Source organism: Lucilia sericata, unplaced genomic scaffold, assembly GCF_015586225.1.
Source record: "Lucilia sericata isolate MDLA Ls3-8-SP2 unplaced genomic scaffold, ASM1558622v1 Contig000183F_arrow, whole genome shotgun sequence".
In the NCBI taxonomy this organism is placed as follows: domain Eukaryota; kingdom Metazoa; phylum Arthropoda; class Insecta; order Diptera; family Calliphoridae; genus Lucilia; species Lucilia sericata.
The window spans coordinates 3,493-27,500 of NW_023994211.1; the positions used below are offsets into that span (position 1 = coordinate 3,493).

A 24,008-nucleotide genomic window follows, 5' to 3' on the forward strand; every position below is an offset into this window, starting at 1 on the left:
GGTATAAGTGGACAATCTTTTTTGTTGTTTGTAGTATGTATGTATGTTGTATGTATGTATGTATGTATGTATGTATGTATGTATGTCTGTAGTATGTATGTATGTATGTATGTATGTATGTCTGTAGTATGTCTGTATGTCTGTCTGTATGTATGTCTGTCTGTCTGTATGTCTGTCTGTCTGTCTGTATTGTCTGTCTGTCTGTCTGTCTGTCTGTATGTCTGTCTGTCTGTCTGTTCTGTCTGTCTGTCTGTCTGTCTGTCTGTATGCTGTCTGTCTGTCTGTCTTCTGTCTGTCTGTCGTCTGTCTGTCTGTCTGTCTGTATGTCTGTCTCTCTGTCTGTCTGTCTGTCTGTCTGTTGTTGTCTGTCTGTCTGTCTGTCTGTTTATGTGTCTGTATGTATGTTGTGTATGTATGTCTGTATGTATGTATGTTGTATGTATGTCGTCTGTATGTATGTATGTATTGTTCTTTATAGGCGGCGTTCATACATATTCATTTTCGTATCCGAAGAAAATTCAATTCACAAAAAATACTACATGGAAAGACAACAGATTGTTAAAGAAATCCTTTAGTCAAGGTTATAGGTTTTTTTTTTTTTGTTTTGAACGAAACACGGAAAATCCATAATAAAATAGGATTTATGCATACATACATATGTACACACATACATACATACATAGCTTTTATACAGAATTCATTAGCAAGTACGAGTAGTATAGTTTTTAAAGTTTAATGTTAATTAATTTCGTTATTTTCATATTCGTACATACTTCACTTCTTTTCTTTTTTTTTGTATTACAAAAAGTATTTTATAATCGTGCGCATATTTGTTTGATTTTTTTTCTATGTCGCATATATTTTTTTATTTTTCAAGTTTAATTTTTTGGTTTATTTTTATCCTTTTTTTTAGTTGTAAATGCGTAAAACTTGAAACATAACTTTTAGAAACTATTGATTTCTTAAGGTTTTTTTAGTTTATTAGTCCTGAATAGTATGTCGTGTTTAGGGAGTGTCTTCTTTTAAAAAGTCCCAACCGTGCATTTGTACCCTTTTAGCCACATCATATTCAAATGGGTCATAGTTTTATTTTTAAACTTAAACAGAAAACCATTTCTAATTTAAAGTGGAAATTCATTTTTAAATTCAGTTTTATTGATTTTATCGTTCATTGAGGATAATAACCTAGAGGAGAGTCATAACTCAGAATGGACCTATAACTTGCTGCATAAATTGTAAGACAGTAAAAGAGTGTCCTTACCATTTTAAATAAATGAAAACATACGTATGTGTGTGGTGTGTATAATGAAATCAATTGTATTTTATTTATTTAATATACATAATATGGTCGAAAGGAAAGAGTATTTATGAGAAATTTTATTTTAAATTTAAAAAATTTTTCCCATAGACACCGATTTGGACAAAATTTTGTAAACAGGTAAAGGAAGGTTCGCGAAGGTTCGTGTTAAAGATAATTCAAATTTTGCATAAATTCTACAAAAATAAAAATAAATATACATGGACATTTTTGATCATATCTTGAAAACCAGTTGGAATCCCAAACTAAAATTTAAATGAAAGCTAGAAAACTGACGTAGCCACGTAATATAAAAATTTAAAATAAAACAAAAAGAGATTTTTTATTTTATTTTGAATTTTGTTTTTCTCAAAACAGCCTTTTAACAGTCTTTTTAATTTAAATTTTTATAAATTTAGATTGAAGAATATTATGCCACTTTTTACGAAATTTTTGAGCACTAATGGTTCACACAGTTTTCAAAATTTCAATGAAAAGATATCATTTCTCATGATCGTGAGATTTGTGCTCACAAAATTTTCTTGAAATCGGTGACTATGGGAAAAACCTTTTAAATTTAAAATAAAATTTGCTATAACATTGTTATTTGTCGCTCGATATTAATATTATACCTTGTTGGAAAGATAACATTCTTTAAAATATAAGATTTGGTTGTAATTTTCATGAAATATAATTTTAATGCCACAATTTTTGAAGAATTTAAAAGAAAGTCATATTATTTACCCAATTTTACACTTTTCAATCGATTTTCGGTAAAGGTTTACACCAGTTAGTTTTAGACAATTATGAACAAAATGAGACCCATCCAATCTAAATTCATATTTTTGTAATGATGTTCTGCAAAATTATTTTATTAAAAAAACATAATTTTCGTTCTCAACTATGTTTAATTTCCACATAAAACGCTAAATCTAGAGCGAAATGCAGTTAACGCAGTTTTTATACAGTACAACGTATTTCAATTTTTTTTGGTGTTAAAAAATATTGAACAAACTTAATTCTTATTTAATAAGAAATAAAAAATCAAATAATTGATAATTGCCCTAGATATTATTTATAGGCCAATTATTTTCATATCAGAGCTTGGGGAGGTTTTCCTTATTATCTCAGTATTATTACCAGTATTTTAGATTATAATGAAATTTTTTTTATTTAATGAATACGTGCAACAGTAATTTTCACACACGAAAAAATCTATGTGTACTGTGGACCATTAGTATTAACTCTGTGTACTTAGTTTTTCATAATCAACTCTTATGCTCCTGTAAAAGACCTTTAAATTTAAAAGACATACGATTTCAAAAGACGTAATTTCAAATTTATATAAATAATTTGGTATTAATATTAACATCAAATCAAGCTAAGAACCTCTGCTTCAAAATAATATTATTTATTTCAATTCATCAGAATAAAAAAGAAATTGATGCTTAAAGAAAATTTGTCACAAAAAAGTAGTACATTTTTATTTCGAAAATGAGACCTATTTAAAATTTATTTATTTTTTCAAATTTTTGTCTGAGTCAAATAAATAGCATTCATTTGATACCAATATTAGCATCATACAGCACATATAAATATTTAAAATATCCGTTTATAAGGACATAAGAGCTGATTATAAAATCGGAGTACGAAAAATTGCTATAAATGGAATCTAGTTTCACATGCATATCAACTTTTGTATATGTGAAAGCTTTTTGTTTCAAAATTTTATAATATAAACCATTTACAAAAAATCAAAATTATATGAAAAATTTCACCAAATATTGACGTCAGGACAAAAATTGAGAAATGGCTTGTCTTAGAATGAAACCAAATTTCCCTATCGGTGTGAACATTAGCAACTTCCATTTTGGGTTCAACCTAATGTACATACATATATTGAATCTATTCAAAATCGATTTAAATGTGAAAATTATTCTAACTAATCTTAAAGAATTTAAGAATAAAGTAGTAGTACGGATACGTAACGTTTTGACCCCTACATAATAAAGATATTATACGAAAGAATACCAAAATCTTTAATACGATCAATAATTTCATAAAATACTGACAGTGTAGTTTCAAGTTTTACACATTTTTTAAAAATAATCTAAATGCTTTCTATTGGTTGAGTAAAAAAACACTTTAACTCATTTAATTTTTCCGAGAAGTTCTTATTTTTTTCGTCCTCATGACAACACTTTATTATTTCCGTTTGTTTTTTAAACTCTTCCCTTTAAATAACAAAATACCATATTGAGGAATTATTATATACATACATATGTATGTATGTGTAAAATGTACATATATTTACATAATAACAAAGTATTAGCAATTTGTATTTAAATTTCATTTACGATTTTTAATAGAAGATTTGTAATGTGTTTTTGTTAGAATTGTTAATAAGGATAATTAATGTTAGCCATTTTTTAAAAATTTTTCACTTTTATTTTTTCTTCGTTATTCCACTTTGCACTATGACGTTTTTTTCACTGTCGTGGAGGCAAACAAAATAAATAATAATCACATCCCCATGTACTCGTAAGGATTAATATTGCAACTGTGTGTATGAAATGAGTGTGTGTGTGTTGAGTCTGAGGGGAAAACAAAATTTTGTACTCCACATACAAATACTAATATGTCTGACTAATAAAAAGGCACAATCCAATAAAAAATAAACTAATATGTAGATATTATTTTTTAGTTTTCTCTATAAAGATAATGTAGTTGTTGTTTTTAAACGGGGGTGGTTAAAGTACATATGTACTTAATTATCAGATTTATTTTTGGGCAGTTGAATTCATGATTTTTAACTAAAATTACTGGTGGGGTTTTTCTTTGCACATACACACATTCGTTTAATGTATTTTCAGCAACTTTTACAAACATTAAAAATGTATACACAAACACTTTATTTAATCCAAATAACAACAACGTTTATATTTTTCTTTCTTTCTTTTAATGACTCATTACAAGTTTAGCTACCGTTATTTAATGTCTATTCTGTTTGAAATTCGTTTAACAACTGAAGAAAATTTACGAATCTCGTAGTGAAAGTTTTTCCTCCTTTTAAAGCTTTACGTTTTTTAATATGTTCTCTATTTTCTCAGTATTTCTCTTCATCATAACCCTCCGTATTTGTCACAGAGAGGAGTTATATGAATTAAAATCGTACCCAAGGCGAATTCACATAAGGTGGTGGTAGTTCGGCAACAAACAAATTTTAGATGTATTCCGGCAGATTAATTTGCAAAACTTAGTTATGTGCCAAAAATTATCACTAAAACCACTATTTTTGTAATTGTTTTTTTTTTTTTTTTTTTGTGATTTTACATGATTTTTGTAATTTTAAATAATATTCTAAATATCATCGACTCGTTTTTTCTAAATGTTGATTTTTCGAATATCGAATAACCCGGTTTTTTCACTATTTAAAAACCAGTTTCGAATACTTTTATTTACTTTGTATTCAAAGACTACACAAATTAAGTTTTGAAGTAAATAATAATACAAACACGTTTAAATTTTAAAATTATTCTAGTCGAGGAACTAGAGTATATTTTTCTAAAGCACCTTTGGTTAAATGTTTTGATTTTCCTAATTATTAACTGTTTGATAAAATTTTATCAATCTTAAGATTATATTCCAATTACAATACTTAATTTGCGGCTGAAATATTATGGAAGTGTTGGAATGCCTATAAAAATTGTCTAAACAGAATAGAATAAGCTAGGATTAAATAGTACCTTATGTTTAACAGAAGTGTCCCACTTTTTTCCTAATTTTTTTACATTAAAGAAATAATGTAAATCAGACGACTAGATCTAAAGTTATAATCTTTTAAACTGCTAAAAATCAGTTCGGGACATGTTTTATTAATCAAATTAAAACATAAACATTAATTTTTTCAAATTAAAATAGATATTTTTATTTATAATGAAAAACCTGTTAACCGTTTTTTTTTTTAATGCCAACTATTCGAAAACCGGTTTTTGGAAAATGTCGAATAATCGATCAACCTAGTGTCTACCCACGGTGTTGGACTGCTAAAATTTATTAAAGTAATTATAGACTAGAAGGTCTACTTGTCAATTTTAGAGCATGCATGCTAGTACCACCAAAATTTGGTTACAACCCATTCAATTTATTCTTCAACAGAAAAACGATCGAAAATACACGGCCTTTGCGTGAAGAATGGGACAAAATAACTTTAGTTTCTACCTTATGCTTTTTAATTTGAAAACAATTTGAAAAATACATTTTTAATCAAGAAAATTTTAAACAATTTTCACAAGTTTGAATCGATGTTTATTGGGATAGACTAGTCAACTCAAACATATCAAACAATTGTAAACTAATTTGTAAACTAGTTTTTTTTTAATTATATTAAAAATTATTTTTTTTTTTTTAATTGTGATTGTAAATTGTTCATTGTAGTCTCAACCGAATATGATAGAATTATTGTCGTTACCGCGAAGACCAAAACGAAATATTTGTATCCCAAATATAAAAATTCAGTCTGGCCTGCCGATTAATAGTCTACCAGGATGGGAACACATACCTCTAAATTCAAAATTACCGATGTTAAAATGCCCCGGAAATCAAGTAATATTTTCGAAAAATAAGATCGGAAAATCGGTAAAATATACGAGCATTGTTAATTAAGAATTCTCTATTTAATTTTTTATTTTAATAGCTAAGACATTTAAAACATGAATTTGATTCATCAGGACACGACAAATTTCCGGAATATAACCCTTTACACGACTCCAACTTGAAACTTATTATGCTAATGAAATAAACCTAAAGAGATTAAGGGAAAACGGTGAAATAACTTTGGATAACGATGTAATATGCAATTTAAAAGATTTTAATGAGTTTCGTCAACAGTTGCATAAATCGCAATTGTATTATATATTACAGGAAATTAATCGATTGGTATATAAAAAGGTATAATTATTTAAACTTATTTAGTTCTAAATATTTCTTTTCTAACAGGAAGCAGAACACCTTGATCAGCTTTTAATAGCCAATGCTGAATGCATAACCAATCGTGATCATCATAACCTCTCCGCCCGCGAACATACATATTCAAAGATTTTACATCGAAAGTGGTGTTTAGACCAGCAACAAGCAGAACGTTATAAAATATTGAACGAAAGGACATTGGAAAAACTTACCTACATACAAATGATTCAAACAATTAAGCAAACTGCTGTTCTGCATAAGAAGGCCTTGCGCCAATTAAAGTTCCAAAAACATGCCGATGTACGCAGTGATTTGCAGCGAAAACAACTGATTTCGCTTAAAAAACTTTTTCAATTTAAAAAAGATCGTTTGCATAAAAATCTACACCGACTATATGAATCTCGACAGCTGCAGGAGCAAGTGAAACAGAGAAAATCCTGGAATAAACGCTTATCTGAAAGAATAGCCAATCAGGAAAAGGTGGAAAGATTATTGATACAGGCGCAACTGAAGAGGAATCTTTTTATAGAAAATCATAAGCAGAAATACAAAGAGAAGTGGTCAAAGATCGTCCAAGAAATAAAAAATAGAGCTTTGAAAAATCACATGAAAATATATAAGTTTCCAAAAAAACAAAGAGAAGAAAACGAACCGAAAAAGAGGCTAGCTAAACCACCATTTACCTATAGTTCCCTATGTACTGAATTCCAAGGTAGTTTTGAAAAGCTATTAGATAGTGAGGTTTGTAAAGCACTAAATGCCGCTTTAGATATGGAAGATAACGTCAAAGTCCCTTTTGAACCAGACGATCCAATTTACAAAGCAGCACATTTTATTATGCAGCATATATTGACAAAATTCCATAAAGATTTATCAGCGAACAAAATGGCGTTCAAGAGTGTTTATGATCGCATGGACAAATTCTTCGAGGAAGCCAAGAGTTTCGTTATTTTTGTAAGCTTTTTCATGAAATATATTTTAAGGATATTGTTATATAAATTTTAAACTAATTCAGAGAGCTACTCAAATTATTGCTTCATTTCAAGATGCTAAAAAACATTTGGGAAGTCAAGTGTTTAGACGGGATTCTGTTGGCAGGGTCTCCTTCAGTAAAATACCAAGCACTATTGGTATGTCGAGTTATCAAATACATCCTCTTATTGAAGTTAGAGAAGTTTCAAATCGAAAACCGACACCAGCAGTAAATTCTTAAGAAAATTATAATATACATTTTTAAATTCAAAACTTCATTTTATATTTCCTCAGGGGTCTCTTACATCCATAGTTGTCGACTCCACCACCAGCTTAGTGCAAAAAACAAATTGTAGTAACTTATGTCGCAATGAACTGGTCTTTATTGAACACTATGTTACAAAATTCAAACGAGAACTTCTTGTGGGCATGGGAAGACGTGTCTTTGCAGCCATTCAGTGTCATTTCGAGCACAAAGTCATGGATGTAAGACAGGAATTACTGGGTAAATATAAGAAAGCTTTGGAGAATTATATACATATATTATTTCTATTAAAATTATTCATTAATTTTTTCGTCAGAAATTGATCGTGACTTCCTTCTTAAACAAGTTACCAAATCTATACTGAGTTACGCGGTAAATCCTTTGAATTTTGAAGCAATTCTTAAGTTATGTATTAGTACATTGGCCGGTGATATTATTTGGAATTTGCAAAATCAGTTTTTGAAGCCCATGCGCGAGCGCAGGAGAGTTGCAAAGCCTTGTATTTACAATTTTAAATATTAATGTCTATGTACACAGTATTAAAAATGCTGACAGGTTTTAGATTTTGTAAATCCTTGAGAATAGCAATACATTTTTGTTTTTGGTTCAACCTGACCAGTTTGTGAAAAATTGTAAAAATTTCAAATCAATAAAAAAATATTTTTTTCCTAAAAATTGTTAAACGAAAAAAAATTTGAATGCAACTTTTCAGATCTAACAAAGTTTGTCAAGCTTTTATATAAAAAAAAATAAATAATACATGATTAAAATTTCAGTAGATCTTTTTTCAAACCATAATATTACCTACATAGTATGTAGCAGTAAGTAGTAGGCACGTAATGCTTGTTGTAGGCAAATAAAGAATTTTGAATTTCTTTGCTAGTGTTAGTGCAAAACGACTTTTATTGTATTATAATGGGCACATAAATTTCAAAAATCCAAAAAAAACCCTGAAATGGACTAAACCAAATACCAAACAATTTTTTAAATATTTTTCTATATGAGCTAATAATTACGACAATTTTGACACCCAGTCTGATAAAAAGCGAAAATAATATTCCTCTGGCAAACAATATTTAAGTACATCTATGGGAAATTTCGAGTCAAGTGACCCAACTTTAAAAATCGATGTCTTCCGATTTGGATGAAATAGATCAGATTTTTATGCAAACGATCTTTTTTAAATTGAAAAAGTTTTTTATCATAAATCAGTTGTTTTCGCTGAAAATCACAAATAACATATTCGAATTATTTCAAATTTTGGTGAAAAACCAATGAACCCAACAAAATATTTGCTTACAAATTCACTAGAAAAATCACCAGAACTCATCGAGTAAAGTGCTTACAATTCTACTAGAAAAAGTACTTATTTTTGTTTGAGATGTTCCAAAAGTAAGTCAATATTATTTGGTTGGAAATAAGTTGTTTTTTAGTAGAGTTATTTATAGAATATTTATGAAAAAATAAAAAGTCGACACAGACTGGGGTTGAACTCAGTACCTTCCGTCTACCAGTTGAATGCTACTCTTACTACACCACTGCTTTGTTGTTTTATTGTGCGTCAAATAATAGTTTTCACACACAAATACTATTTTATTTTCTGTTTGTCTAAAAATAGACATTTGATATCGTGTGCACAAAAAAGGAAAAAAACAGAAAAACTAACTGTTTTATTTTTGTTTGTTTCTTTATTTTGATTTATTTTAGACTTTGCCTACAAAGTAAGTCATTAATGAAGTACTTAATGGTAATCATTGTAAGCAAAGATTTTGCTGGGAAATTTACATTAGCGTGTCAATAACATCCAAATATCGGATTTTTACTGCTTCTTAAAATAAAATTAGATGTAGTTCAAAATTCTCAAAAGTGAACAACATCCCTCCAATGACACGTTAGTGTAGTTCTGGACCGATGCCTGGTCTACTATCGAATAGTACTAACCTTCCCAGCAAAAAAATTTTGAAGTTGTTAAAGAAGAAGGGATATTTTCATGATTTCTTTAGTAAGTATTATATTTAATGCGTTTTTAATACATTCCTAAATTCTAATAAATTTGTCATCAGTGAAGGCATGAAAAATGCACCCAAATTCACTCATGTAACTCCACTATAGGAATTGTAATATTTTACTGTAATTTAGTATTCTCTTAGGAGATTTAACGAAAACGTGCATTTCATACAATAAAGATTAAAAATGACATTAATTTTTTTTATTAGATTTTTGTTAAAATTAGTAATATTAAGTCCATTAAAATTAGAAATATTAAGTCCATTAATAAGAGAAGGAAAAAAACAAGACTGCTTAACGGATTTTAAAACACAATGGGTATTTTTCCTCTGCATGAATTTAAATCCAATCAAAATCAGTTAGTTATGTTTTATCTTATTCTATTTTTATCAATATCACGCAAAAAAAATATTTAAATATTGATAATTAAATCGAAATACCATTAATGCATTTTTAAATAAATATAGTCCACCAATGAAAATTCGCTTGAGAATCATCCAATATTCATTGGTTATAAGAACTCATTTAAATGCCGAACTATTTTTGTAAATACGAACCCATGCATGCCAATGACACGCTAATGTTAAAATCATGCATGTTTCCCCTAAATATGAACCAGTTCATTATCAGTTCAACCCATGCATTTACTACTTTTTTTGCACGTCTTTTTTTGCTGGGTTGGTGCAAATTTCGTCAAAATCGACTTTTTGAATTGGGTCACTTGATATGAAATTGTCCAAATACAGTGGTGGTCAAAACATTCAGAACTGAAACAAGATTTCACGTCTTTATTAATTTATTTTTAAATAGATAATATTTATTAAAATTAATATAAATGTGAATATGTACTTCAATATCTATATATATAAAATTCTAACGTTACTGACTGACTGATTCATCATCGCACAGCCTAAACGGTTGAAGCTAAAGAGCTGAAATTTGGACAGGAGGTTGGTCTCTCATCAAATAGATCCACTAAGACGGGATTTTCGGAAAATCGAATGTTTCCTCGAATTTCCTAAACTAGAAAACATACAATAACAAAGCTTATCGTCGTTCATTTAAAAAATAAGCAGACAGGTGTCTGGTACTTGTTTGAAATTCGGCCCCTTTAGGGAATAAACGGATAAAAACTTTATTTTGGTACTTTTTTTGCACCCCATGTATCTTGAATATTGACGAAAAAATAAAAATATGAATTCAGTATTTTTATGATATTCGGACGTTTAAGGGGTGAAAATTGTACTTTTTTCATAAACATTGTTTCCTATGTATTGATTTATGAATGCAACTTTGTGTAATAAAATGTTTATTACTTCAATAGTTAGAAAAAAGTACCAAAAGGGCGATAAACGGGAATTTTGATTTTATTCAAACTAACTGACCCAATTTTAATAAAATTGGAGAAATTGATAGATTTTGTAACACTAAATATACCAATGGGGTGTTACTTGGAACTCCGGTACAAAGGACTATTTTTTGGTACTTTTTCGTTTTTTAACTGGTACTTTTTGTGTGTTTTATAATATGATCCTAGAAACATGATATTAAGCATGTGGAGTCCGGAGTTAATGAGAACCAATAAAAGGGGACTTTTTAGTACATTTTCGTTCTTCAAAAGGTACTTTTTGAATTTTCTATAATATTGAACATAGAAACATGAAAATAAGAATGTAGAGCCCTGAGTAAATGAAAATCTATAAAATCGGTCTTTTTTGTTCTTCAAAGGTACTTTTGAATTTTCTATAATATTGAACCTAGAAACATGAAATTAAACATGTAGAGACCGAAGTAAATGAGAACCCATGAAAGGGGACTTTTTGGTACTTTTTCATTCTTTAATGGTACTTTTTGAGTTTTCTATAATATTGAACCTGGAAACATGAAATTAAGCATGTAGAGCCCGGAGTAAATGAGAACCTATAAAAGAGACTTTTTGGAATTTTTTGTTCTTCAATAGGTACTTTTTGAATTTTCTATAATATTGAACCTAGAAACATTGAAACTATTGAACTTAGAAATACAAAAATAAATAAAAGATGTATTTTGGTATGTTTTCGTACTGATTCTTTTTGATATTTGTAAAATATTGAATATATAAACATTGAACGAAAATTTATAAAAAGAGGCTTTCTGGTACTTTTTGTTCTTTTAGTATTACTTTTTGAATTATCTGTAATATTGAACCTAAAAACATAAAGTTGAACACACTGTATAAAATTCTGTATGAGAGGAATTTCTGGTTGCAAATTTAACATGCTCCATCCTTATTTAATTAAAATCTATAAAAAGGGACTTTCTCTTACATTTTCGTTCTTCAACTAATATTTTTTGAATTTCCTTGAGACTAGAATCAATCATTATTGATTGAAAATTTATGAAATACAACCGTTTAGGCTGCGCGATAATGAATCAGTCAGTCAGTGAGTTAGTATATATATATATATATATATATATATATATATATATTGAACCTAGGAACCTGTATGAAAATCTATGAAAGGGGACTTTTTGATATTGCAGATATATCTAAATGTATATTGGACTGACCGAAAATATACAATAATTTTTATTTTATTTCATTACGATGAGGGTAGCGAAGCACACTGGGTATAGCTAGTTATATAAACTTAATAAAAAGAAAATAAGTTTCTATCAAAATAAGTTTGAAAAAAAATTATTTTATATGAGGTAGTTGATATCAAGGTGTTCAAAACATATGCAACTCGTATTACTTGCATGTCAGATAAGTCTCCAAACACAAAAAAGTTTTGTAATATGATAGTAATCGGGTTTATTTTTGATAATTTACGAGTTTTGGACTTTAAATTGATAAAAAATTAACTTTCGATTACATTTTAATTAAATATTGAATTGAAAATAGCGAGGACCTACTTTTTCGAAAAATGGCCTGGAATTAAATAAATTCCGAGTCCGTATTAAGCATTTTATACAACTTTCGTAACAAAATATTATACAAATATTTTTTTATAAACTTTAATGTACCCAAATTAACAATTTGCCTTTTAATGAACAAAAATTTACTAGTAGGTAATGTACCCAAATTAATAATTTGCCTTTTAATGAACAAAAATTTACTAGTAGGTAGAAAAACCAGGACTTTTTTGACTAATTGTCTTTCAGCAGTTCCTAAACAGGCTAAAACTGCAATACCAGTATTATTAGTCTATTTACTATTGAGAGAAACACCTGAAAATATGGATTTAGTAGCTTCCGAGGAGCAAAGATGCATAACTGCCAGATTTCTTTAATTTTAATACAGTAAAAATGGTAATAGCTATTATGCACTTTCCTGGACATTTCTTAATATTGGCATCAAATTTTAATAAGATTTGCAAATGTGGGCCAAGTCCTTTAAAACTTTTTTGATACGTATGGATTCTTTGAGCATTTGTAAGCTCCGAAGTCCAAATTTTGACTTTTCTCTTAATAGCTGATGGGCAAGTGTCTATTGAAAATTTTATTTTTAGTATCCTTAAGAACTGCTGTGCGATTATTAGTCAAAATAATTCGAGTTTTTCCATCATTTCGTGTAGGTTTTACTAGAGGTCTTTCTTACTTATTGACATTATCAATGCTTTATTTTTTCACTAAAAGGCAAATTGTTAATTTGGGTACATCAAACTCTATGAAAAATTATTTTTTAAGCATTTTGTTATGAAAGATGCATAAAATTCTTAATTCGGGCTCGGAATTTATTAAATTCCTGGCCATTTTTCTAAAATATTTTCAATTCAATACTTTATTCAAATGTAATCAAATGTTAATTATTTATCATTTTTAAATTCAAATTTAAATTATCAAAAAGAAATCCGATAACTATTATACATATTACAAAACTTTTTTGTGTTTAGAGACTTATCTGGAATGCAAGTAATACGAGTTGCATATGTTTTGAACACCTTGATATCGACTACCTCACATAATATTAAATTTTTTAAATTTATTTTGAGAGAAACTTATTATTTTTTTAAGTTTATAAATATCATTGAAGTAAATCTTCAAATTTATACATACTAATTTTAATAAATTAATAAAAATGTGAAATGTTGATTCAGTTCCAAATGTTTTGACGACTACTGTATATACGGTTTGTTCCCCTTTTTTGTCCATCCAGAGCTTTTTGAAGTCCACAGATGGGCATAGATATAATAAAATACCTAGGTCAAATCCTAACGTAGCCGGATTTTCGATTTATGGCCTGTGGACGGAGAATTAGGAGAAAAAAGTTCGTGTCAAAATTCACCTTTTTTGTCTATCAAGAGCCTTTTGAAGCCCACAAACTGAAACTTGTCATAGATATAGTAAAATATCTAGGTCAAATCCTAACGTAGCGGGATTTTTGATTATTGGCCCATGGGCGGAGAACTAGCAGAAAAACAGGGCTTGGCAAAATTCTATTTTTTAACATTTTAGCTTATATTAAAGGCCCCTAAGATATAGGAAGCTGGAAATTGCCTTGCATATAATCCTAACAATTGAACAACGCCTAAAATAGTCGGATCTAAGATTATGGACTGTAAAAGAGTAAATTGTTTTACATTTTTTTACATTTCAGCCAGTTTTGATGTCCTCTAAAAACCAATGAAATTAATAATTGTCAATCATATTATACTGACGTTGGAGCTTTGCTTAAAACATTTAGAATTACAATTTTTGCACTATGAACGGAGAATTGGTAATGAATATAAACCATACAAACAGTTTGAAAAAAATTCAATAAGTTTGTGCAAAAATCAAAATTTTTTTAATTTTTGTACAAACAAACCGCAAGCATTTGTATAGACACGAAACACCCTCATACACTACACAACAGGCTTGCACAAACGTTAAATATTGGTATGTTTGTCAAGCCGCTTGTGTAGTACATTTGGCCCTTAATTTAGAACGCCCTCAATGACCTAGAAATATTAAAATTGACATGCATGTTGTACGGACAAAGGAGAAAGTAAACACTGAACTGGATTTTTGATATCCACTGTTAGGGCGGAGAGGTAAAAGAAAAAAGGGACCTGGTAAGTGAATGGAGATTATACTTATTACTCTTTGTTTAAACATCCAGACTATCGAAAATTTCAATAGTCACAGGTTATAATTATGAATATAATTTAAAAAGAAAATATTGTGGACATAACCTATAAATTCAGGGAACAAAATTTCATTGAAATCAGACTATGGCTTCTACAGCGCTAATATAATAAACCATGTATGTATATCATAATGTGTTTACTCCTTTGAAAATTTAAAAATGGCTACAAAATATTTAAAAGTGAAGTTTGATCTGAATTAAATTTGGTGGGAATATTACTCTAAATATGTAGATTTAACCTTCATATTTGCACCATGGGCCATAAAACAAAAAATATTAAACAAAATTTCAACTTAAAAATGTTTGTACTATTTCGTTAGTTAATTATTAAGTTTATTTGTATTATATTTTCATCCCAATAAGCAAAAACCTTTGAAATGATGTAAATATATATTTGAAAACACATTTAAATATCATACCGACAGCCAGAAGGCAATTAGGGCGATATCAGGTGATAGAATTAAATCTAAGACCGTATTGGATTGTAAGAAAGCTTTAACTGAATACTCTCCCAAAGGTAAGGTTCACATCATATGGGTACCAGGCCACTCTGGAGTAGTCGGCATCGAATGGGCGAATGTAATAGCTTTAAAGGGAAGGGAGCTCGATGTAGTTAACCTGACAAACGCAAAACCATTCGACACAACAAAAGCTGAATTAAAAATATGGATGAGAGAATCCCATAAGGCCTCTTGGAATAATGAAACGGTGGGTAGAACCACAAAGATTCTATGGGGTGACCCTGATGAGAGCAAGACGAGAAATCTCCTCAAAATGAGCAAGTCCGAGGTTAGTATGATGGGCACAGGATTACGTGCACATCTATACAAAATTGTACGTGCGGATTCAGACGAATGTAGAGCATGTGGAGAGGACAGTGAAACTCTGGAGCACTTTCTTTGCCATTGCCAGGCATTCGTCGAAGTTAGATCCAAGTATCTTGGAAGTGATGTTATTCCGGAAATAACATACCTGACTAACACTGATTGGAAGATTCTTAGGAATTACGTTCAGGAAACTGAGTTTCTGAACACTGAAAAATAATTCTTTCAGTTTTTTTTCATGATAAGGAGCGCACAACAGGCCCGACAGTGGCCTAGGTGTATTTCTTCGGATTTGATGCCTTTGAGAACAAATTTGAAAATTTTTGTTTTCAAATGGAAAATTCGTGGCATCTCAAACAAAAAGGCAGTTAGAAATCAAACTTATTTTTCAAATGTATTTCAAATTTAAAAAAGGCTAGAGATTGAAATTGAAAAAATTTTCAAACGTATTTCAAGTATTCTTTATTAGTATTTTCATGCATTTTTCAAACTCTGATTCTAATGCTAACTATAGCAAACTTCATACATATATTTTTCTACATCACCTGAAAACAAGACATTCATACATTCATTTTATCATATTCTTCAATTATATCTTCCATTATTTCTCCTATATTTTGCGTTTTTTCGCTTCCTTGCTGTAGAAAAATTGTTGTGTTTTTATTTTTCTAAAATAATTTATTTATTGAAAGAAAATTTTCTAAGTTCAATTGAAACAGAACTGTGAAAATTTTATAAATATCACACATTATATTTTATTAAACGTTTTTTGAAATTATCATGTTTATTACAAAGGCTACACTTTTTAATTTGAAAGCAATTTGAAAAATACATTATTTAGAGCGGGATTTTGAGATGGTAATCAAATGCCAATTAATAATCAGATTCGTTAATCTAAAAATAAATTTAATCTTATGTTAATCCCTTTTGATGTTTTTCAGTACAAGATTAAACTTCGCAGTGTTGCCATACAAAACAACAGAAAACTTTACTGTTTGTTATCAAAACAATGCATATTTTATAAAAAAAGAAGACAATTGTAAATTCAATATGAAAATAAATGAAAACTTAAATTGAAAACAAAAAAATGTATTTTGAAGTGTCCATAATTTATACTAATCAATAAATAGAACATTTTAATGTTTATATTTATAAAAATTTTATTAATTTTTTTGCATCAGCTGTTTACACTTTTGCATTTCGTGCTTAAGATTAAACCACCTCCGTTGGGCGCTTAAACTTGCAAACAAAATTAACTAATTGAGTACTCAAAAACATCTTTCGAGGATTAATTTTAATTTAATCGCTAATCTTTCACCTAAAGATTGATATTTATTATCCTTTGATTTTGTAAATACATATTATTTTTATTTGACATGTGTTAAAAAAAATAAATTTTTAAAATTATTAGAATGTAACTTTCAAACATTTTGCATAAAAAGACGATGTTTTTAAACATGTCCTTTCAAAACAGAGTATAAATAGGAAATTACAATTTATATCTTGTGTAAGTACGTCTATTAAATTTAAAATTGCAATAAGTTTAATATTTGTTTTGTCGTACGGCAATTTTTTTAAAAACGAAATGGCGATACCTGAATGGAATTTTTGGACATATATATGTAATATAATCCATGATATCAACGTTCGTGATACGGATGGAACCGGAATTTGTTCAAACTTTCATATTGAATTGTTAGCTAAATGCAATTTTATTAAACAAAAGAGCAATACCTCCATTTATGGCGACTTTTTGTGAATATTTGAACTAGTTATAAAATGGTTCTAAAGAACCCAATTGTGTCCAAGTTTTCTAGTATAAATCTAGAACTAATGGTACTAGTAATTTTTCAAACATACTCAATGTTAATTTGAGTATTAAGATGGTATAGAAAAGTTTACAGTAGGGAACTAGTACTGGTGATTTTAGTAGTAAAATACTAGTTTCATTTCCTGCAAGGATAATACAAACAGACGACTTTTTCATTGCAACTGTCGAAATTACCTTTATCATTAAAATTCCTACTTTTACATTTAGAAACGATTGCCAACCTTTAAAATAATATTCCCATAACACAGGCCAACGATGAAAAAACTTGTTAAATCATTTTTACTAATCCCCGTGTGCTGATTCCGAATGTTTAATTAAAATATTCGTATCACCCACCAATTTTCCACATTTTCATCTTTTAGTCCTTCTGACTGTATACTTGAGCATCAAATATAAAAGTCTGTAATTTTATAGAAGTTGCGAATAGTGGCAGTCTCTGCCTCTAGACTTATACTTAAAGTTATAGAAATGCATTCACACAAGATATAAAACACAAATACATATTGTAAAAGTTATTACAAATTCCTCAGATCACTTAGTGCCACAAAACACTTAAATGAGAAATATTTGAAAAAATCAACAAATTTTGGGAAATGTTCTAATGGAACCAGTGATTACGTTAAATATATTCGTATTAATATCAATGTGAATTTTTATCCTCATTAATTATCGTAAAACGGTATTTGGGGTATAGTCATAAATGGGAAATCCTTCAGAGGGCAGTTTCAAAAATATAGTTTCAGAATTTTAACAACTTTGTTAAACAAATTTTAAAATTTTAAGAAAATTTGACTTATGGACAATAAGGAAGGAAATCAAATAGTAAAGAAATTAGGTCGATACCTCTCACATATTAGTTGTACCTCAAAATTTGACTTTTGAGGATTTCAAAGAAAACAATTTTTTGAAAAACAGGCTTTATTCTTCACTATTATGCATTTTAAAACAAATTTTGAAAGAATATATAATTCAAGGCAATAGGAAACATACATCAGATTCTGATGGTTTAGTAAAATCGAATAATGTTAACCCATAAACTGTGAAGGTTGACCATCAAGTCATTTTCTGAAGCGGACTTAGTATAGGGGATAAATCCAAATGAAGCCCGATATATAAAACTAAGTTTTATCGATTTTTTGAGTGATACAAGGACATTTAACATATTTATGAGCTCAAATGAGCCCCCTATTCGGGGGGTACGGTTGTATGGGGGATATATGAAATAATGGACCGATTTTAACCATTTTCAATAGGCTTCATCCTTGATAGGCTTCATCCTTAGATCTAAGTATCTTGAAAATTGCGACCTGTAGAGTGCGCACAAGGTTTACATGGACACACACACGGACATAGCTAAATCGACCAGAATGTGATTCTGAGCCGATTGTTATACTTTAAGGTGGGTGTAGGACCAATATTTTTTGGTGTTACAAACATCAGCACAAACGCATAAAACCCTCCCCACTATAGTGGTATAGGGTATAAATAGTCCAATTGGTTTCAATAGGTTTTACAAACCATAATTTCGTTTTCCTGTGCAATTGTTAATAATTGAAAATTTATTTAGAAAATTGCTTTGGTTGATTTTATTTTCTGATCTTTTGTTTTTGTGTGTTTATTAAGTCTTAGAGTAAATGTGCTAAATAGTATAAATCATAATTAAAATATGTGTGTACTCACTAATATTTTATTTTTTTAATTAAATTTTACATTATAAATTCATGTTGCCGAACATCGTCCTAAATATTGAGGTTTATAAGAAAGTATTATTCTTGCTATATTTCTTTCATTTTTGTTTCTTTAATGTCTCAAACCTTAAACAATTAATTTATTTTGTACCTCCTCGATTAAACCAATCAGTACAAATAAAACCTAAATGCATTTTCACAGTAAATAATTATAATATCATTAATTAGTTATAAGATTCAAATTTTAAAGGCTCCACTTAAAATTAATTATACAGATATATAGAGATAGTTTGTTAGTTCATTAATACATTTTCCATTGATATTAAGAACTGTAATCTGTTTAAAAAATGTGATTATGTTTAATATTATTTTAAATTATAATTACAATTAAGGCTAATTAATTCTTTTTAATCTTCCAATTACATATACAATAATCAAAATAAAAAATTAAATTGAACAACATAATACAATATCGTCATCTGAAATGCAAAAAGGCGTAACAACCAACAAATTTTAAAATCGACTTTTTCATTGAAAATGTAAACTTTATTGTCAAAAACACCAATTTTATTAACATAAAATTCAAAATGCTTTTAGAAAGTCCTAAAAAGCAACACAATAATGTTATAAATTTATATTGAAACATGTTTATTGATATACAAAGAGACATTTTTATAACAACAATAGGGAGAATCCATGTGAAAGCGGACAGCAGTCGGATTTACCATCTCCGATTTTAATGAAACTTACCACACATATAATATACATAATATGTTCAACATATCATTGACTTTTGATTTGAAAATTGAAAAATATGTTAAAATTTTATAAAAGTACATACACGTGATTTCATAAAATTTCATAAAAGTACATTTACATTTTGCCCATAACTCTGAAACTACTTAAAGTCCAACATTTTTTATTTCATATTAAAGCCTTTAAAATCGCGTGAATAGAATATTTTGCTTCCAAAAGGTTAAAGGTCAACTTTCATAGTGTATATTTCAATGTCAAATAGGTCAGACAGCCCCGTGTTAAAAATTATAAAAATACATGGTATGAGGATACCTAAACTCTCTTCTCCATTTTAGTGAATTTTTTCAATGGAGACTCGTGTAATTCAGGTATTATTAACCCACTATAAGCAAGTTTTTTATACAAAATCATATGAAAAATTAAACAAACAGAAAAAATACACAGTGTAATCAATTTCAATTTATATGTATATATGTATATGTATATACTTTCGGACAATTTTAACATATTTTTAAAATTTCAAAGCGCGATATTTTTGTATTGAAACGGAATCCCGATCAAAAAGTCATTGATTAGATGAACACTTTTAATATGTGTTGGAAATTTTATTAAAATCGGAGATGGTAAATCCGAAAATTGCTATTTTCTGTTCGTTTTGATATGGATTCTCCCAATAGTTTTAATTTTATTTAGTTTTTTGTCTCTTCTGTAAAATTTTGAATTTCAGGTGACGATATATGCATGTATAAATGAATTAGAATCAAGAAGGGAATTACGATGAAACTATACATAAACAAAATATGTAAATTAAATAAAAATAAATAAATAAATATTATCAAGAGTATATTTTACAGCACAATAGAATATTAAATGCAAAAGGAAAATTATAAGGATTTCTGCTTGCAAAAGAAATTCTACTTAAAATAATAACAATTACTTTTTAATGAGAAAATGTTAATAATAAAAAATAGATATTATATTTATATTTTTTTCTTCTACATTTAAATTTCATTTAAACATCATGACTCAGTAGGGGAGTATCATAGTAACGCAGAGTAGAGGAGGACGATGAAAAACTTGTACAAGGCAACAGCCAACAAGCGGGATGACCTCTACCAAAGACATCAGCTAATAAATAAAATTTACGTCTATTTGGTCGATATGAACCCTTTTGTTGAGCCTGTTCTACGGCGGTTTCATCGTGTAATATGGCGTGCATTTGATCTACCATTATCGCTAAAACGAATAAACCAAATAAAGCCGATTCCAAAAGCAATATAACACTGTGTAATCTAAAAAATAATAGAAATATAGATAAAAATAAATACTTATATTATTAATTTTTGATAAATCTATTTATTTAGGTATATAAAATGAATTTGTGTTTTGTGGACCGATTTTATTGACATTTTCACAGAATCTTCCAGTATGTCTAGAAGGAATTATATGGTACTTTTTATTTCAAAATTTTAAGAAGGCGATATTATGCCACGCACAACTACAACAGCTAATTTTATTTGGACAATTTTGATATCCATAAGAACATTCAGGGACAAAATGGTTGGACAGGCTATAGTGGGCGCGGCACCTCCTATATAAATCAGTATATCTGCGGAAATATAATAGTTAAAATCTTGAAATCTTGTCGGAGCCACTTTAGTATATTTGTGAATTTATGACAAAATTGGCAGACTAAAAAAATCTCAAATTTTTTATTTATACCTATTTTTTAAGTAGAAATTTGTAACCGATTATGGTCAGTAGGCTAGATTTATTTTGGAAATAAAGTAAAAATGTATATTTGTATATTTGAAGTTTATGGACTACTAAACGGCTGAACCGATTTTCTTGAAACTTTCACAGTGTATACCTGTATGTCTGGAAGAGGTTATAGGCTACTTTTTATTTTAAAATTTGAAGTGGACGAGGAGCCACGCCCCTATTAAGAAAATATTAAATCAGTATATGTGAGATAATATAACAGTTATAGTCCTCAAATTCTGTAGGAGCCACTTTAGTGTCAATATGATTATTTATGACAAAAAGTAGGTGGAATATCAGCAGAGGGCGTGGCACCTCCCATATAAATTAAATAGAAACATTATTTTTTCTTGGAAACTATTAAAATTAGAATCTTAAAATTTTGCACGAAGAACTTTAACATCCATGTAAACATTTTGGGTTATAAATTGGCGGACTACCAACGAGGGAGCGATACCTGCCATATGAATTAAATACAAAAATTCGTTTATTTTGTAAACAAAATTCTTCAAATTTTGCACGAAGAACTTTAATATGCATCTGAACATTTTGTAAAAAAAAAACTGTGCGGATAGAAATAGATGAAATGAAAATTTTGAGAATAAGGGGTGCACTTTCAATGGGGGCTTGTCACCTCCCATATTAATTAAATACAAAATTTCGTTTATCTGGGAACATAATAGAACTAGATTCTTCAAATTTTGCACGAAGAACTTTTATATTCATCAGAACATTTTGGAGAAAAAATTCATATGGAACCCCCATATGAATTAAATAGAAAAAATTGTATATCTGAGAAACTATTAGGACAAAAATCTTCAAATTTTACATGAAGAATTTTGACATTCATCTATACATGAAGAACTTTGTCATTCATGTGAACAATTAGAGAATAACGGGCGGACTTTCAATGGGGAGCTTGGCACCTCCCATATGAATTAAATACAAAATTTCGTATATCTGGTAAACTATTAGATTATTAAAATTTTTTATTAGATTACATTAAAATCTTAATTAACGTTCGGGAAAATTGGCGAACTTGCAATAATTAAATAAAAAACTATTGTAGATAGGGTCTTCAAGTGATTTTTTATTTATATTGCTTTTAGGGTAGCAAAGCACACTGGGTATAGCTAGTTTTGTAAATAAAATTAAATTAAATCGAACTGAAAATATTTAATTTGCAACAATATCATTCTAAGTTTGATACTACATTGATTACATATAAGCGATTCCATGAAAAGGTAATTCGCGACTAACAAAATAAAAACCTTTAAAATTTTCACATTTTTGAAAATAATTCAACAAAATTTGTGTATGACTTCGTCTTTGGTGCAACAAACCATACAACCAGACCTGAAAAACTAGTTTTAAAGCTCATAATTATGTTAATTTTAATACTATCCATTCTAAAATCATACTGCCGATTTCCATAATGACGGACCACATTTGTCCCTAGAAGCCATACAGTGTTTAATTTATATAAAAAAAAACACAAAAAAACGTATAAACATAAACCGCATACATATTTTACCCTAATCGGTAATTACTTAAACATCTCTGACTGCTCTTTTTACTTCTTTTTATTTGTTTAAATGTTGAAAAAAATTGCAACGTTATGTTCATTAAAATGAACTAAAATATATTTTATTCAAAAAATTAGGGATTATGAAGCAGAAGTACGTCCTTAGTAAAAGGGATTAAAAAGAAGCTCCTACACAAAACGCGGATTTTCGTATATTTTTACATGAACTTCAAAAACACTCATTCTAATTCATTCTAAAATTTATTTATTTCTTATTTTTCCATATACTGTAAGCGTCAAAAGAAAGTGTACACCAATTTCAGTTCTACAAAAGTCTTTGTTATAGTACAGTTATTGATAAAAATTAAAATGTTTTATTGCAGTTTAGAAGGCTTATATAATACGAATATAACTGTGAACAAACAGCTACCCAAAGTGAAACACAGGCTTAGATTATAAATGTTTTCTAAAAATAATGTTGTTTTTACGCGTCATAAAAAAGTGAGCAATGCATTGTTCTTTCGTTCTTTGAATGTATCGGGGAAATGCTTAAATTTCTTCGACTTAGGCAAGCTACCGAATGGAGTAATTATGTTATTTTGCAGCTTTATTCGGATTTTGGTAAAAATAAGTTCAAATATATAAAATTTAAATAATGTATAAATAGACTCCCCCGTACCGTGAAATATCGTTTCCAATTTAAATAAAAAAATCAATATTGAATATGAAATGTGACGAATTGTCAGAAATAGTCAGGGAACAATTAAAAACTATTGAAAAATTGTATATGACATCATACGGTTGGGAATATTCGTTAACCAGGACTTCTAAAATGGCTTACTAACGCTAAAGAACTGCAAAAATCATGAGGACCGAAGCCCAATTCCCTGAAAATTGTTGTGGAATTATCGAAAAATATAACAGTTACACCAGGGAATCTAGTGGATATGAGTTCAATTCAAAGACCACTTTAATAAACACTCTGCATACCAGAAAGCCTCTTA

The 24,008-nt window shown here is 28.6% G+C and overlaps 2 protein-coding genes across 2 annotated transcripts in view; one reads left to right on the top strand and one right to left on the bottom strand.

Moving 5' to 3' along the window:
- The first annotated feature begins 5,626 nt into the window (after window positions 1-5,626).
- On the top strand, window positions 5,627-8,185 carry LOC119601656. Its single transcript, XM_037952732.1, is given in 8 exon segments — window positions 5,627-5,646; window positions 5,735-5,935; window positions 5,994-6,072; window positions 6,075-6,235; window positions 6,296-7,219; window positions 7,281-7,466; window positions 7,532-7,742; window positions 7,819-8,185. Coding segments are annotated over 7 exon segments (1,956 nt in total). The 5' UTR covers window positions 5,627-5,646; window positions 5,735-5,746; the 3' UTR covers window positions 8,025-8,185.
- Window positions 8,186-18,933: 10,748 nt separating this feature from the next.
- The window catches only part of LOC119601646 (palmitoyltransferase ZDHHC3-like), a 13,357-nt gene continuing 8,282 nt past the window's right edge, over window positions 18,934-24,008 (bottom strand). Inside the window, exon 3 of the mRNA XM_037952708.1 lies at window positions 18,934-21,010. Coding sequence (XP_037808636.1) covers window positions 20,731-21,010 — 280 coding nt within the window. The 3' untranslated portion in view covers window positions 18,934-20,730. The remainder of the gene's footprint in view (window positions 21,011-24,008) is intronic.